The following is an 18,010-nucleotide window of genomic DNA, read 5'->3' as shown; positions in this document are numbered from 1 at the left end:
GTTTTGTTTTTTAGCACCTTGTCCCTTTCCCTTGAAGCATCCTGCGATTTAGGGCTGGAAAGGGTGGGGTAGAGGAGAGAGGGAGAAGAGAGGGAATGTGAATGGGTGCAGGCCACGGTGTGATCTTTTCCTGCTTAGAATCCTGCATGAGGTAGACCTGGAGAAGGGAAGCCCCCATGAAAAGGCTGCAGACCGCTGTGTGACTGTGGGCCAGTCACTTAACATTTTTTTTTAATTTCTTTTTCTTTTTCTTTTTCTTTTTTTTGAGACAGAGTCTCGCCCTATTGCCCAGGCTGGAGTGCAATGGCGCCATCTTGGCTCACTGCAACCTCTGCCTCCCGGGTTCAAGCGATTCTCCTGCCTCAGCCTCCTGAGTAGCTGGGATTACAGGCTCGTGCCTCCACGTTCAGCTAATTTTTGTATTTTTAGTAGAGACGGGGTTTCACCATGTTGGCCAGGCTGGTCTCAAACTCCTGACCTCGTGATCCACCCGCCTCGGCCTCCCAAAGTGCTGGGATTACAGGCGTGAGCCACTGCGCCCAGCCCTAGTCACTAACTTCTGAGACACCAAGATGAGCATGGGATTCAGTGGTCTGCATTGTTCATTCTGAAGTGAGTTGCAACATTCTGACCCCCCAGTCCAGAGTTCCCCAGCAGAGCTTGCTAAGAGGGTGGCGTTGAGGACACCTGCCAGTGTCTCCACAGATGCCCACTCTGGGCCCCAAAGGGGTAGATTCTTTCTGTGACTCTCACACTGCAAAGACCTGTCCTGCCCCAACTGCTTATAACTATATATACACATAGTTGTTTTTTCCCCTCTCTTTTACACAGAGGAAATACTTTATATATTTTGTTGTTTCAAAAATTGTATGGAAATTAACATTTCTTGTCTCGGGATGGTGCGAGGCACAGAACAAGAACATCATTTCATTTCCTTATGATCTTCTGTCTCCTGGCGGGGCACCTGGCACCTCTCCTTTGGCTTATAGGGTGGAGTTTAGACAGGACGTAACGACCACCAACTCTACTTAATGACAGGTGTTGGGTAAAAGTTTGCCACGTGAATAAATGAATGTATTCATCCTTAAGGTCCCCTCATTTTCCCCGAGAGTAGCCCAGAGCCTCATTTCAACCTGATAGCCTCAGTGCAGACTGTGATGTGCCCCGTTGGAGCCCCAGCTGGCATGCAGGGCAGTGGGCTCAAAGTGAGGTGCGAGAAGGGGGTATTAATTCTTTGTACCTACTTATAAAAAATTTATTAAAACTATTCCTGTATTAAGATATTTATTCTTATTTTATCCCTACCCTTTTTGCTTCTTTGCATATGTGGTTTCTGCAATGATATATTAGTACATATATGGCATTTATAATAAAAATATTCACACACATTCATAGTCGGGGCAGTGCTCGTGATTTTTTATTAGTTGAAGTGCAGGAGTAAAAGCTTGGGAGGGTGTTGCTAGGAGAAGCAGCTTTGCTACCTCCTGCTTTCCAGGAATGGGGAAGGAGTTCCCTAGCAAAGGTGTGGAGACTGCTGGGGATTTGTTCATTCTGCAGTGAGTGTTCAGAGATAGCAGCTGAAGCAGCAATTGAAGATGAATGAACGAGCTTGGGATTTATTTTCCTCTTGTGGGAAAACATGAGGAAATGGATAAAGCAGAGGACAGAGGCTGGCCCAGGGGCTTTGGTGACTTAGTTTTAGGGTATTTCTTTCTAGAGTTCCAAAATGTTTGAAAGGAGACTAACAGCGGTTGTGTTTTGGCCTCAAAAGTTTTCTGCAGGACACCCCACGCCCTGTCAGGGACGCGAATGGGTGCCAGCATCTGAGCGCCTGTGACTCGAGTCCCGCAGCCCGTACGCTGCCCGCCGCAGGCCCTACGCTGCCCGCCGCAGGCCCTCTGGCTGCCGCCTGGTGCTGTGGACACCTGGTTAATAAAAGGGGAGCATTTGGGGTACAGTAAGAAAAGCTGTAGTAGAACCCCAGCATGTTCTCCTGGTTTAAAAAGGGGACTGTTCTCAAGAGAGAGCAAGGCAACAGTAGATGAGATAAACAGCTCACATCGCATTTTGTTTATTTTCTTACCATGTGCTACTCTAAGGCCTACCATGGGCCAGGCATTTTGTCCAGAGTCCTAAAAACAGGAACTCAGTTATTCTTCACAACAGCCTTAGTGCGCACAGGCGTTCGCCCATTTTACAGATGAGCAATTTGAAGCTCAGAGAGGTGGCGTCACTTGCCTGGGCTCACAGTGCTCTGAGCCCCAGCTGCGCTCCCTCCTGGCCTCTGTAGCCTCGTGGAGGTGGGGGCTGCAGTGTGCTTTGCTCCTTCTCTGAGCTTAAAGCAGATGGGGCCTGTCTGGTCCTGGAGTCTCTCTTGTGTTTTTTCTAGTAGGAATTCCCAACCCTTTTGGAATTATTTTGTTTGGTTTCACAACAGGCCTTTCTAAAGCTCATCTTATTTTATATGGAATATGTAATATGATTACAAAGATGGCATTGCTTACACTGCCTTCCGTGTTTTCAGTGCATACTCTGTGGAGGTCCTCCTACCCCAGGTATTCTATACACACTCATTCTGATCCTTAAATTCAACCTGCAAGGAAGAGACTTGTGCCTGTTTCATGAAAGAGAAAATAAAAGTCAAGTGGCTTGTCCTTCAGCTAATGAAAGCAAAGGCATGAACCCAGGTCTGTGTTGATGTTCTCTGTTAGAGGACAAAATTAAGTATATAAACAAAAGTCCATCTTGTCGCAACCGAGGGAGATGACTAGTTTCACCCAAGGACTTGGTGGTAAGCTGCTGCCGAGTGGTGTGTGTCCCACCTTGCCTGGGATAGTTCCAACTTACCACCTGTCGGCCCACACTACCTTTCCCTCTCAGAAGTGTTCCAACTTGCAGGGTAAGCTGTGTGGCCCCTTCCTGCCCTGCCTGGGGCTGGATACCACGTGCCTTCCCCCTGAGACGCAGACGGTGTAGGCTGCTTCAACCCCTCGGGCTGATCGCTTTTGATCCAGTGGAGTTTTGAAGTTTTCTCTTCTGTTGGGCTTCATTAATCCCCCAGTTGGTCTGAGGTGCCCCACCCTCCCCCATTCTAAATGTGTCATGGCTCTTGGTATTCAGGTTAACAAATTAGCCCAATTAGATGGATAAATTAGTCATTCTAACTTTCTGAAGTCCCGCTGGAGGAGCTTTGCGAAATAGCATTTATAGTTTTCTAACAAGCAAGTTAAAGGACGCCAGCATGTGGCATTTGTTTAAGAGTAAAATGTCTTAAACAATGCCCTACTTAAAAACAGATTTCAAGATTTGCTCCAGGACAGACCCCAAGCAACGTGGCCGAGTGGTACCACTGTGTCACTTGGTACAAGGGTTTCCAAACCGGCTCTCTTTATTTAGGGAGCTATGGCCAAGTACAGCAGAATTTATTGAAACCCACATTTAACTCCAAAGCTTCATGTTTGCCAGATTGTTTTTCTGCACCACCCGAGAATTTCTAACAGACTTCAAAACAGACTGCTTTGAATTCCATCTCAGTATTAAATGGTGAAGAGCCAGCAACTCAAAGGAGATTAAAAGGGAACCCCTCAGAAGAGCCTGGCACTGGGGGCTGGGAAGCAATGAGGGAAAAAGCACACTGTCCCTTAATGGCGAATTCAGAACGCATGCGCGTTTTAACCTCTCGAGGGCTCAGTTGCTCGTGTGTATAACAGTGACAGTAATCCCCACCTCCTAGGGTTACTGGAGGATTAAATGAGATAATGCACAGAATGTGCCTGAAACATCGTAGGCACTGAGTAAACTTCAGGTCCCTTCCTTCCTTCCTGGCTCCTTTCAACTTTTAGCCTCAGATGCCGGCGTCCCTGTTCCTGGCTCAACTGGCTCTTCAAACAATCTTATTAATGCCTATTAAAATGAAACCCAATAAAAGTGCCAATATTTGGTGTTGAAATAATTGATGTAGCAGAGTAAGCCCCTGAAGCACCCAGGCAGGCCCCTGGTGCAATTTAGCCTCACACCTGGGGGATGAATTTCACAACTGTAATTGCTACCATATAATTCTTATTAATGTTGTGCTATAATTCCTATTTATTCCACGGGGCTTGTAAATGCATTAGGACTTGTCAACATATTATTTTACACTGTTTATGATCGGTAGAATTATGTCCTTCAGGGTTGTATTGTGCAAAAGCTCCAAATAAATGGCTTTGGGCCTCATTAAAAAAGAGCAAAAGAGGCTGCCTGTTGAAGTGGTTCTCCATCCCTGCCGTCTTGCAAAGAAGTCAGTAGAGTCTATTTCAATTCGATTCTCAGCAGAGCTCTTAGCCCTTAGAAATAAAAGAGAATCCCTGCTTCCTGTCTGAGCTGCGTAACTGCGATGGGTCAGCCCTAGCAGGAAGTGTCGCATGAGCTGAAGGGCAGATGCAGTGCCTAGGACTGCGTGTGGAGGGGATCGCTTCGTCTTCCAGGAGCTACCCCACATTCTGCCGCTGGCGATTTATCCTTAGACCTCCTGGCCTTCTGTGCCTCTTGCTCCCTAGCGTGAGGGTAACCCTCTTTTAGTTCCAAATTTCCCAGCTCAAATCTATAAAGAAAAAGACCTGAAATTCATTCCACTGAAGTAGAAATGCCTTAGAAGTCCAAAACGTAACCCCCGACCTTGGAGACTTTTGCATTTACTAGGCCAGTAAAGCATAAAACTAAGGGGACAGGGTTCTGCTCATTTGGGAGTGTCAGGCACTAGCAGGGGGAGTGTGAGGAGCCTGTCATCGTTGCTTATTTTTGGTTTTGGCCCCAGAGCAAGTCTTCCCTGTGCCTTTGCAGCCACAGGCTGGGTTGCCATAGAACCGAGTTAATGTTCTTGCTCCGCCAACTCCTAGCTGTGAATTGTTGGGAAGCCCTTGCCCTGGTCTCTTAGGTGGGAACGCAGGGCTCCTGCTTCCAGGGTTGTAAGGGAATAGCCGTGTTTGCAGTCCCCTGGTGCCGGGAGTGCCCTCTCCCTGGGCCGTCAGCGCTGCTCTGCCACGGCCACATCTCCTGTCCTGGAAGTGGCCGGGTGAACCTGTGGGGAGATGAGCGCTCCTGACAGTCCTTGCACTTCTCTTGTCCTGCAGGCAGCGAGTATGACGAGGAGGAGGTGGACTATGAGGAGTCGGACAGCGATGAGTCCTGGACCACAGAGAGTGCCATCAGCTCCGAAGCCATCCTCAGCTCCATGTGCATGAATGGAGGGGAAGAGAAGCCTTTTGCCTGCCCAGTTCCTGGATGTAAAAAGAGATACAAGGTAACAGAGGTGCTGCATGCTTGGCATAACCACATGGAAACAAGGCAAGCTTCATGGAAGGCAGCAGCCCTTTCTTGATTTTAAAGCGAGCGTATGGGCTGGGGTCAGACACTCCCCTCTCCTGCATTAGAGTGTGTGGGCCTCACCCCTGTGTGCACACAGGTGCCCTCAAGGAAGTGCTCACCCGCCACCGCTGCTGCCGGGGCTTTCCCCTCTGCTCACCTACGTGGGAGCCTGGCAATCAAGAGAGAGCTTTTGTAGGAGGATCATGTCTTTGATAATCTTCAAATTCATGTCATATTGGGGGACCCATCAGAACAGAATATCAAATATGTCAACCTACTTTATTTGCCAAGCACCTTCCCCAATGGATGGCCCTGCAGATGGCTCACGGGAGACCACTTTGAAGTTGTAAAAGCCCCAGATGGCTCCCAGAGCCATTTGGTGAGTGTGGAGGGTATTTAGCTTCCAGCTGAGGAAGTTCTTGCTTCCTTCCACCCACTGGCATGAAAGGGGATCAGGAGAAAAAAGGCCTTTGATATTTTTCTCACCAAACCACCCACTTCAGCTTCAGCTGCCTGTCTGCTGACCCAGGTCTCTGAGGGCCTGGGTGTCATGGGCAGCTGGGGGTGCTAACTTTTCTAATAAGGAACAGGGACAAAACAACGAGAAACAGCACAATAGTCAAGTATGGGTCTAGAGGGCATTTTAAAAAACAAAATTGCAAACTTCCCCATGAGGTGTTAGCAGCTCTTTCACATCCAACTGTGAGCTGGGAGTATAAAAATCAGAAACATACCTGGTATGCCTGATGATATGCTAATTCACTCATAGGATAGCAGATTGACTATTTTTTAAAGCTTAAAAAAAAAGATAGCATAAGCACTTATATTGCCCCTTCTTAAATATGTGTCTCTGAACACTAATCTATTTCAGTACTTTTCATAGCAGCTATTGATATAAAAGCATGGCACACAAATGTATCACAAAGTTAGCATTTCTAGGTTTCACCTTCCCTAGGTACTATTACAATTCCATCATGCAAAGTCCAGATGCTCATTGTTTAAACTGAAATGAACTCCCCAGGATGCAGATGTGAGAAGCCTCTGAGGGCTGGCAGAGGAGCGCTGCATTTGGGTCAGAGCAGGTCTCAGGACGCATCTGTACATTCTGTGTCAGAGGCGTGGAGTTGGGAGAGGAGGGAAGGGCCGCTCAGGGGTTACCTTGGGATACAAAACATCCACAGGATTGTTGGACAAGCCCATTTTTCCAGAGGGCAGCGCTTCATTGCAGAAAGAGACTTTTTCCTTCTTTCTTGATTTGTACAGATAAGGCTGTGACTGGCCACTGCCTGGGCTGGGGCTGGTTCCCACCACGTCTCACCCCAGCCGTTCCTCCCCACCACTGCGGTCCTGCTGCCTGCTCTCCAGGGCCGAGCACCAGGCCGGGGGTGTCTTGCACATCGGCCATGTTAAAAGCAGGAGCCAAGTAATGACCTGTACTCGGGCTGACCCGCCAAAAAACAAAGGAAATACAAGCTACGCCCTGGGTTCTGGGCACAGGGTGTAGGGAAGGCATCCCCTCTCTCCCACCTCCAGCTCCATCCCCTTTTCTTATTTGCATCCTTTCCTCCTTGTCATTTCTGTTTTGTCTTTTACTTTTCCTTTGCTTGGGTTTCTGGCAGTTTCCCCCTTCCGTTGTCTGTGTCTGGGTTGGTGGGGGCTTTTCTGAGTGTTCTCTCTCCACCCAAGGCCACTGAGAATTCAATGAGCCTTGGGCTGAAGGGGCTGCTGGCTCCAGCCCCATTAACTGGCAGGTGATATGGGTGGCAGTTGGTGGTCCTGATCCCACGAGGGAAGCGTGAGTTTCCTTTTCTGGCCAGAATGCCAGGTCATGATACACAGGGCCATAGCAGGCTTGTGACCACACCTCTGACCAGGCGCTGGAGATGAGCTGCTCCTACATCCCAAAGCTGGCAGCTGACTCTTTCTGCCCCGAAGTTGCTGGCTGGAAGGCAAGGCTGTGCTCCAGTGCGATTAGTATTTCATCTTATTCACAGCATCATTGCTGGCTTGGGTACTGGAGAGAAGAGGGTGGGATAAGCTGGGTACTGTGGACTCGGGCAGAATCCAGAAGTGCTACCACCTCATTTGTTCTCAAGGCAAGTCAGACTTTTCTTATTCCCTGCTTGCTGCTGGCAGCAGTCTCTGCCAGCCAAGTCTCCTGGGCACTGACCAGCATCCACAGTCCTCACCATTTCACTGGCATTTACGGATCAGACAGAAGATGAGGTACCGAACTCCCAGACCTCATGCAGAGCAGGGAATGGGAGAAGGATCCCACTGTAAGGCCAAGTCTCCACATTTCCTTCCCATGTTAACTCCTTAGCCTAGGATGCTCCCTGCCCTTTGTAGAGGAAAAAATAATGTTTTCCTCAGTCATCATAAGTTCTAGTTGCAACAGATTCCCTCTAACAAAAGAGAGATTAACAAGAGAAAAACAGTTTATCAACATGTGTATTTCATATACACACAGGAGACAAGACACCCAGGGAATGGGCAGTTCTGATAGCTTATACAGCATCTTCAACAAAGAACAGTTAAGTACATTTTTAGAGAAGTAACAAAGGAAAAGGGCTTTGAGTCTCTGGAAGCAGCAACTTGTGGAAGGAAAAAAGAAAAAAAAAAAAAAAAGCAGACAAAGTCCTGTTAGTGTATTAGCTTGTTAATGTAGATTCCTCCAGTACCATCTCCAGGCCAGTAAGAGTCTAAAGTCCTCTTCATTGGTTAACCTTTGATCTCCCCGGAAGAAGTGGGAGTGGGCTTTCTTTTGTCTTTGTAAATTTGTGTCCTGTTTTGAGGCACACAGAGGGAGAGCAGGGAGCCTCCTTCCTGCATCTGCTGCTGCTGAACTGCCCTCGGCTAAAGAGTCCTTAGGGCAAAGAGGCATTTTTGGGTTGCATATTCGGGTCCCCCGTCCCTTCCTCTCTCCCTCAGTATCTCTCATTTTAATTCCACTCCTTTCTCCAGCACAGCTCCAGTGCCTCCACCTCTGGGACCCCTCACCAACCTCCCAGACTGACTCCCCTCTCCGCCCCTCATAGGTCAAGTTCTCATCCTCCCCACATGCTCTTTTTACATTGAGGCGCCATTTCCCTTACTGCTCCCATAACCCGCAGAGCTCACTGTCCCACAGCACCCAGCACATGTCTCAGATGTGACAGATGCTCTGAGGGCAAAGGAATCAAGGTGTAGCCCATGGGAACGGGGAAATGTGGGCTCCCCACTGAGCCCCAAAGCCATGGGAGGATTCTTTTCCTTTGTATCCTTCCCAGAGGCGTTCCAGGCCACAACCACTGAGCCCACCACCCTTGCCCTGCTCATGCTCGCCTGAATTCAGGGAACAGAGAGGACTTCCCTTCCTTATAATGCAGATAGGTTTAAAAGATGGGTTGAAGTGCTTAACCTTTGATAATTTTTATGTTAGAATGGCGAGGATTAAAGGCATTTTTAAAGTTTTTTTGTTTTGTTTTGTTTTGTTTTGTTTTGTTTTAAGAAATGTAAAACAGAACAATACCCCGCCCCCCAAAGTTCCTCTGGAGTCCTCTGCTGCGGAGAGTACATTGATTGTTTCAGCAACAGAGACAGATCCAGATACAGTGTCCCATTTTCAAACACCGAGAAACATTTAATGATGAGGGAGTGCTCACAAAGTAACATTGAGTGGAAAAAAGGTATTGAGAGAGAGAGAGAGTGTGTGTGTGTGTGTGTATGAAAAAATAGTGAAAAGAAATACCTCAAATATTAAGTGATAGTATCTGTTCTTTTTTATCCTCTTCTGTGTTTTCTGAATTTCTGCAATTGTCTAACTGAACATGTTATTTAAATGACTGAGGGAAGAGGCAATTCTTTTTTTCCTGAAGACCCCACCCAACTTGCTGGACACAGTGTGTGCTGCTGTGCAGTGGCCAGTGGGGAACTGCGTGCGCCTCGGCCTCCTGCTTTCTGGGGCTGGTGAGGTGTCCACACTGCTGCAAGTGGTTTCACTTTTAACCCCCACCATTACCGCTACTACCATCCCCAATTTGTTTTCTTACTCTTCTTCCTCATCAAATCCCCAAGCAACTTCATCTTCTCCGCTGTGTACAACATCCAGGCCCTGGGAAATTGACCACTGGGCTTATCTAGGGCAAGTGTCACATGTTGTACACATGAAGGCCTGAGTACTGACAACAAAGATCCCAACAAAGTTAAGGACAGGACAGGATGGCCCAGCTCAGCATCTGGACTTTAGGCCTCATGATTTGATTTGGAGTAGACTTTTTAGAAAAGCCTCTAAATCGCCTGCTGTCTATTGACTGGCCTAATTCCATCAGAGGGGACAGGTAGTTCCTAATGGTGGAACCCCCCACCTAAGTTCTCCTTTCTACCTCCTACCTTCCCACTTTCTTCCCTTACTAGCTTGATGTCAGAGCATCACTTTGAGAAAACTCGAAGACAGTTTTCTCCAGACTATTATCCCAATCCTTCTTCCCAACTGGTAAGATTTTTCAAAGACCACTAGCTGGTTGTTCTAATTAACAAGTACCTAGCACATTAGGAGACTAAATGAGGAAATATGGACTATGGAATCGGACATCCCTGGGTTCCTATTCCAGTTCTGTAATTTACCAGCCATGTGATCTTGGCCAAGTCACTCACCTTCTCTAGGAGTCAATTCTCTCATCCAGAACATGAGTATTAAATAAGGCAATTGACATCAAGTACCCAGTATGGTAAGCTCTTAATAAATGTTAGCAACTTTCCTTGCCCTTTTGAAGCTTGATTCCATTTTTTTCAAAGACCAAAGAATTTCAGCAATTTCAGCATTTCAGGTTTCCGGCCATTATTTATTTATTTTTACTAATGTTTCTGAAAGATCAAATTTGTTTCAGGACTGATGAAATAAACTTTGGTGAATCTTTTCAGAGCTCCTCTGGTCTTGTAAAGAGGACGTTCCCGCGGCCTATAACTGAATGGCTGGATGGAGGAAATGTCTTAATAGAGTCTCACTTGACCTTGTACTAACATTTGTGATAAGGGCAACCCACTGACACTTGTCAACATTTTTTAATCACAGCAGCAAAGACAAAGGAGTGATGGCACAGCAGGTTCTTTGACCAACCCTGGAAATACTTTATGTTTCTAAATGTGCTTCCTGATTTTTCCACAGTCATAAAGCTGATGTGTGTGTGGTGTTGGCTGTTTTCCTCACAGTCTCATGCCAGACACACAACATAATGTTTACATTCAAGCTGTGAACGGGCCACAGCGCCTGCCGGAATCCCCTCAGCCCTGGCTTGTCCTTCTCTTGGTGAACGACAGATATGGCTTCACATTGGACTGGCTTCTGTGGCTTTAGCAATTTCTGGTCTTAAATCTTTTTTTTAGCCTAATTAGTTATAAAAACCTCAGCCCTCAATGGAATGGCTAAGCCCTGATACTGTTAAGAGTTGCTGTGCCTTTTTGTTTCTTGGTTAATGCTTTTCTATTTTTGGTTTCCTCTATTTTCTGACAAGGGGTTTGAATGGTTTTGGGGCACAGAGGTAGCTGGATTATTAATCAGCTGTCCTGCATCAAGTTCCCCATGAAAACAAGGACATGAAATATTTTAGTAGCCCTTCATCCATGGAAAAGGACCCTGCTAGGTGCTCAATATTCGTTGAGCTATACATGGGATATTACTAAGCAGGCAGGTGCACATTTCTAGCATTTGTAACCCAGGATACTTTCCACCATATTAAAGTTGAAAGTCTTTATCTAATGGTCATAAAACTAACATTCACTCTCTTTCTGTCTCTCTCACACACACAATACATGGCTTAAAACAATTATCTTTTACAGTTCTCTGGGCTGCCTGGTTCAACAAGGTGGTTCTCGCCTGGGGTCTCATGCAGTTGCTCTAAGATACCAGCTGGGGCTAGAATCATCTGAAGGCTCACTTGGGCTGGATACACACGGCCTCTTCACTCATGTGCCTGGGCCTCAGAGGGGATGGAACCGCCAGGGACTGGCAGGGCATATCTACCCATCTAACATTTCAGTGGGTCTGATTCTGCCACTGCCACTACCCTCCCCTTTCCTGCCCCAGCAGGCTCTGAAACCCCCAACATGCCTCTTAACAAGACTGAAGTACCTTATGTTTGAAAGGATTGATGCTGGAAGGACAAGGCGGAGGTGCAGAAGGCCTGGAGCCAGGTGTTCAGGGGAGAGTGTTTGTCCTTCTGCTTCAAATCACTGGACAACCTTCAGACTCTGAGCATAGCCAGCTGCTACTTGGCACCCCTGGGTTCAACAAAGTCCAGCAGAGTTCTCTTCCAAGGACTTTTAAAAAAACATTCATGTGTACTGCACATCTCTAATGTAGTAGTAATAACCACCACATGTTTATATTTAGTAGCAACCCTTCTTCCAGACTAGTGAGGCATGAACTTGGGAAGTGCTGTTGTAACTTCATTCACTCACAAAGACTTAGCATCTACAATGTGCCAGGCACTGTGCTAGATACTCGTGAGACAACAGCAGGGAGCTGTTTTCTGGGAGCTCTTTGAAGGCATCCCATGAAGAGTGGGAACAATATTGTGTTGGAATCCTTCAGTTGGGCAAGGGACTGGGTCTAGCAGGACTGGATTTAGGTAATATTTTAGGAAACAGCTCACTCTCCTAAAATCTGTGCTTTTTGTTTCAGGCTGTCTCTTCTGTGTTCCCTTACTCTCTGATCTGGCAATTGCTGACTTGGAAATTAAGACCTATCTCAAATACCACACGTCCGCCATCCCTTCTTAGATCTTCCACCAGTTATTTACTACCCTTGAGCCCATTTCCTCACCATTTAATTGGGATGAGGATTACTGGTGGTTAAAACTGTAGAGAGTGACTCTTACATAGAATACGGAATCTTACCTAGAATATGCTGGTGAACTAGCAAAACTGACAAACAGAAATTTAGAAAGCATTTTGATAACTTTAGTATCCAGATGCTAAGAAGTCCAATCTTAGTGACTAACATTATGTAACCTTAAATTTTTAAAGTTCATTGTATGTTTGGAATGTAATACTTAAGGTAAGGACTAGTCTGACTACAGGTGCTTATTAAACATGTACAACTGTACGGGGGGACAAGATTTGGGCAACAAGTAGCTCCCACAGTGGCATCAGAGATAGTGGCTTAGTGCAGAGCAGAAAACTGACAAAAACTCTGGTTAAGGCATGGTAGGGAACTGTTAACACAGTTGTCTAGAAGCAAGCTGTAAATTGAGTTTCCAAATGAAAAATTTCTATATGTTAAACTTTTGGGATATGCCCTGATGTTTTTCTTTAGAAAGATATTTTGTTGGTCATGCTGAGGATATTTGTGTAGGATTGTTCACTGTTAACTTTCTTTAGAGTAGAAAAGATTCAGAGGATTGTCTTCATACAGTCTGTAAGTCCTAAATATATATTTTATATAAAATTGGAAGAAATCAGTACTTTCATTTTCAGAGTAATTGAGGCACATCTGAAATTTTGAGTCAGCTGTGTGTGTGACCATCCGTACAGCCCATGACCGACACACCAGACTGTCCTTGAAGGGTCCCAACTGGAGTCCTTGCAAAATACTACACTCTAAACAGCTGCCATCCAGGAACTGCAATCCAGACCCAAATTGAGGTTTCCGAAGTTTGACAGGTATCCTGTGAATCCATGTAATAAATATTTTTGTCTTCTCCACAGAATGTGAATGGCATAAAGTATCACGCTAAGAATGGTCACAGAACACAGATTCGTGTCCGCAAACCATTCAAATGTCGCTGTGGGAAGAGTTACAAGACAGCTCAGGGCCTGCGGCACCACACAATCAATTTCCATCCCCCGGTGTCGGCTGAGATTATCAGGAAGATGCAGCAATAACATGCTGGTCATAACTGTGCCAAGAAATCCTCACCAGCAGTTGCTGATTTTGAAAACAGCCACCTTTTTTCAGGGGAAGCATTCAGCAACCCTTTAAAGAAAAAGAATTAAATGCATGCTTTAAATTTTTTCTGTAATTTTGGAATGATGTATCTTTGTAGAGTTAATGATTTTGTACATTTGCACATGTAATCATCATACCCATTTTCATTACTTTGATATAAGGTGCTAAACAAAAAAAGCTCTAGGTTCTTCAGCACATTTCCCCCAAAACAAAATAAAATTGAGGGCATGTTGCATATTGTTGAATTGTATTGCAGTGGTATCAACCTGGGGGGAGGAGGGGCTGGCACTGAGATTTTTTTTCAAGATTGTAATGTGATTGAAGTTTTCAACACATCAACTCACATATGTTCAAAACCAAAATAATACCTTCATTATCAAACTGGTTACCATGCCTTACATAATGGAGTTAGTATTTGTGAGTAGAAAGACTTTAGGTAATGGAAATATAAATAAGAATGTTTAACATAATATGCTAAAAATATTTTCATATTTAAATAACATACATAAAGGTGTGCTTTCTGTGTTTTATATTATCTTGCAAATCCTTTTGCCCTTTAAAAAGCTGAAAATCTTGCCATCTGACTTACTAGTCATTTTAGTGTTATAAATGGCATTTTGTACAAAATAGTCTATTCAGTTCATTCATTCATTTAACACACATTGATTGAGTGCCTGCTGGGTACAAGGGATTCAATTTATGCCTGTTGATATCTGCGGACCAAGATACCCATTTAGTGAAATACTTTTTTCCCTGAAATCTGTTAGAAAAGACTTTGAAATACTTAAGTGCAAAGTGTGTGTGTGTGAAGTTTAGTTATATCTTCATCTTCAGATGAAGTTTTAAAGCACTTTGTAGTTCTCTATTGCCAACAATTTAATGTTTATGTGTTGCCAATTCTTGCAACCACTGCCCTACCAAACCTGTGGGTTGCAAATCAGAACTAAAATTCTAAGCACGTTTCAAAGAGGAACACTTTTGTTAAGACCCCTATTGCCTCTTCTTCATGCTCATTTTTTACTTTTTTTAAAAGGCACTTTTCTCATCACATTGTAGAGAGGTCTGCATTCTCATTGGAAATGTCTGTTTAGCTTTATAAAACAAACACTTTGCTGAAATAGGAAAATGAGCCTTATTGACAATTAACTGCTTCTTGCAGCAGGTGGTCAAAGAAAAGCGTGACTAATACGACCTATTAGAGTAACCTACATCTGGACCATTCCTTAAGTTTTTCCTCACCGACAGTACCATCATGCCTTGAGTGTTCTTTTCTCCCAAGTGCTATTCCTTAAACACGAGAGTTTACCAGTTGCCTAATTATGCAATAAAAAATGCTTTGAGATAGCTAACTGCCCATAAAACAAACTCAAATTGCTTATAAAAAAGTTTCTTCCCATGTTCCCATTTGATGAAAAGTCTTACATCACATATAACTGGGAAGCAGGGGTCCCTCCTCAATTTTCAGACATTTTGAAAGGATGACAGTTCTGTTTGCTAGATGAGTAAACCTCTATATTCATAAGTTCTAAAATCCTTCATTATGAGGGATTCAAAGTATTTATAAAAACAAACACTGCCCTCTAAAAATTTCCTCAGATCTGAAGTATGGTCTTGGTCCTGAATATACAGTGTTATCCTATGTTTAAAAGGGTGATCCAGACATGAGACGCAACTAGTTGGTGCATAAGAAGGCCCCACTTGGCTATTTCATATCTACCTACAATTGACCAAAAAAAATTTTTTAGGCCAGCAATTATTATTTAGCTTCGCTCTTTCTAGTGCAAGAAACTGCAGGCTGGATCAGTAGTTCAACAGCTAAACAGTCATAAAATAGTCATTGTGCATGTTAAATTTCTTTCAATGCTTTCAAAGATAAATTCCAATTTCTATTTACTTATTCATTGTGACAGTATTACTAAACAGGTAAGGATGGGAATATTTTGTTATACTGTGTATAGTGAATGTATTGTACTGTGTCTGTGAAAACTGTGCTTTAAATTATATTTTCATATGTTTTGTTGGGGACAGAGCACATTAAGTCTGAAAGCAACAGAGGTTTGTTTTAGAACTGAAGGCAATTTAATCAAAATTCCTGTCAAGAAAAGCTGCTTATAAATGTAAATGAAATCACATTTAAAATAAACTGCCTCTGACCCAAAAATAAATATGGCTCTTTATTTTCCTTAGTGTCCATTATGAAAACCAGTATCAAGTTTACCATGGAAATTAATATATCCATTCAGTTCCTCATTCTAAGGCTGCTCAGTTGATGCATGTAGACTTTATTCCCTTACATTTTTGCTTAGATTAGATTAGGCTGTATTACTTTTCTATCAATAACAAATTAAGCTTGGACTTACTTAAACTATTTTAAAGTAAGTTCTAGGCTAGTAAGATGAACAGCGTCTACTACTATAATAAATATTCCAAGGATACTTTTGGATTAACATGGTCCATAATTATTAACTCCAACAAAAATGCTCCCATTGTTGAACATATTTTACCTAAGTATATTCTGCTTGTCATATAACCTATCTATCTGGAAGCTGAAACTTGGAGTCTCCAAAGCTATTGCTTCCTAGGACTGCTGTGTCCTAACAGCGGGCATATGAATGCCTCATACTGGTTTGCCCTAGACTCAAAAAACTTTTTAAAGGATTCTAACAATATACAAACTCTGCTTCCACAAACAAATACAAGTGACGACATGATATGCTGCAGTTCACATATAGCAACTCAAAATGCCACCAAGTCTAAATATTAGGTTAACATCTTCAATAGCTAGTTTGCTCAGAACAAATGTAAACTATTTTGATGATAACTACAAAAGCGGCAAAATCAAAAGTTGGTACTTTAAATTATTCACACGCACATTATAAAAGGGAAAGGGAATACAATTCAGAAGTATTTTAAAGGCCTAAACCAAAAAAAGATGTTCAAGATGCTAGATTAATGAAAAACTTTCACAAATAAATTTGACAACAGTGAAATTACAGATCTTGAAAAATGTGTCCTCTCTCTTTAATGTTAGCGAGAGTTCTATACAGCACAGACATAACTGAAGAAACACATTACTTTGATTTGGGTTTATGTATTGTACTTTTAATCACTTAGAATATTTCAAATTTATATTCTCATCAGGAAAATGTAAAAAAGATACTGATATATATTCTGTGATTTTATGCCACAAACACCCCTGTTATGAGATCATTTAATAGGAAAACAATTATACTGACATCTCTTGTTCCATTTTCCCATTAGATATATACATACAACTTCAAGATAGTTTAAAAATAATCATTCAGGTTATTCTAAAATTTTGCCATAAAATTAGCAAAGTATGCCTTCTGTTAATTGCTAAAACCAATATTTCACATATAAAAGCATGTGATCTCATTCTACATGCAGCTCCATTTCTGAAAATTAAAAACCTATCATTTCATGGGCTAAATTATAGAACTTTCTATATTCGAAGAACTACTTCATAAGACTGTTATGATAAATGCTTTTTATTACGTAATATTTAGTAGTCATGCTCAATGAACAAGGTCAACAGAAACTTGTGAATATTCTGCTAAATAATCTAGCACACTAATACATACACGTTTTTCAGTGCAGTAACATTGAAACAATCCTTGTATCCTTTATTCAGACAGTTCTGCAAACTAGGGAATAAATAAAGATATGAACACACAAGAACTTTTTTTTAAAGCAGGTAAGATTAACAGAGATTAAAATTTAATGATAAGCCAAAGACTGACCCTGATCCTAGTAACACCAAACTCAAAGTAGCTCCTGGTCAGAAAGTGCAGTAGAGGGTGCATGAAAGCATCCGCTCTATGGTCTCCTCAGTGGTCTATTTTAGGTGTGTGTGTTTTTTTTTTTTTTTTTTTTTACTGCTAAACTATATTAACTCATAATAAAAAGTAACTAGTCAAAATTTAGAACATTCTGATCAAAATGGGTCTGCACATGCCTTTCAAACACCTGCTGGTCATAGTCAGGAGGGAACTGCTCGCTGCACATCGGGCACACCTTCCAGTGACTTTCAACATGTTCTTCAAATTTGCTCTGATCATAGTTAGGAGGAAACATTAACTCACAGAGGGGACACTTCTTGTGAACATCAAAGCTTAAAGAGAAAAATGAAAGAATTACATATTTCTAATAAATGTAGAACAACTTGTCCATATATGACAAGGTTCCATTTATCTAGTTAGCTGATATTCATACTAAACAACCTACCTTAAAAGTCTTTACTCCAGAAACCTTTCTCTGCTTCTAAATGCTTGCTGTAGACAATTGTGTAACCCATTTATAGAGCCTCTAAATTCAGTTTTACAATTAGATTAACAAAACCTTTTTTCCCCCTTAAAACCTCCCAAATCCAATCACAATTACGTGCAATTAGTACCAAGAATTCTTCCACGTTTAACAGAAAATGCCTTTTGTAAGACTGTAAGGATAAATACAACTCATAACTTCCCACCAGTGCATTTGGTTTAATAGCAAAAAGTTTTTATGGCACTGGTTCTCAAATGATTGTATGCATCAGAATCAGTCGGAGGACATGTTTTTGTTTTTGGCCAAAAATACTGTATTTTTAACCAGCAAGATCATTGGTGCATTATTATACAACATTAGGTGTTTTTTGCAAAACTAGTTCCCATCCCCAAACAACAGACAATACATGCATTTGAATGACATTTTAGGAACAGTAAATATTCTTTTAAATAC

The 18,010-nt window shown here is 42.9% G+C and overlaps 2 protein-coding genes across 15 annotated transcripts in view; one reads left to right on the top strand and one right to left on the bottom strand.

Moving 5' to 3' along the window:
• JAZF1 (JAZF zinc finger 1) overlaps nucleotides 1-15,438 on the top strand; it is a 349,829-nt gene extending 334,391 nt beyond the window's left edge. Inside the window, exons 4-5 of the mRNA XM_034963845.2 lie at nucleotides 5,112-5,281; nucleotides 13,033-15,438. Coding sequence (XP_034819736.1) covers nucleotides 5,112-5,281; nucleotides 13,033-13,209 — 347 coding nt within the window. The 3' untranslated portion in view covers nucleotides 13,210-15,438. The remainder of the gene's footprint in view (nucleotides 1-5,111; nucleotides 5,282-13,032) is intronic.
• The window catches only part of TAX1BP1 (Tax1 binding protein 1), a 97,874-nt gene continuing 95,287 nt past the window's right edge, over nucleotides 15,424-18,010 (bottom strand). For all 14 annotated transcript variants that reach the window (XM_008960016.5, XM_008960019.5, XM_003807894.6 and 11 more), the window contains one exon: nucleotides 15,424-17,405. In XM_008960016.5, coding sequence (XP_008958264.2) covers nucleotides 17,204-17,405 — 202 coding nt within the window. In that variant the 3' untranslated portion in view covers nucleotides 15,424-17,203. The remainder of the gene's footprint in view (nucleotides 17,406-18,010) is intronic.

This window comes from Pan paniscus, chromosome 6 (genome assembly GCF_029289425.2).
Source record: "Pan paniscus chromosome 6, NHGRI_mPanPan1-v2.0_pri, whole genome shotgun sequence".
NCBI classification, from domain to species: domain Eukaryota; kingdom Metazoa; phylum Chordata; class Mammalia; order Primates; family Hominidae; genus Pan; species Pan paniscus.
The sequence above is the reverse complement of the archived record's forward strand: the minus strand, read 5'-3'. Positions and strand labels throughout refer to the sequence as shown.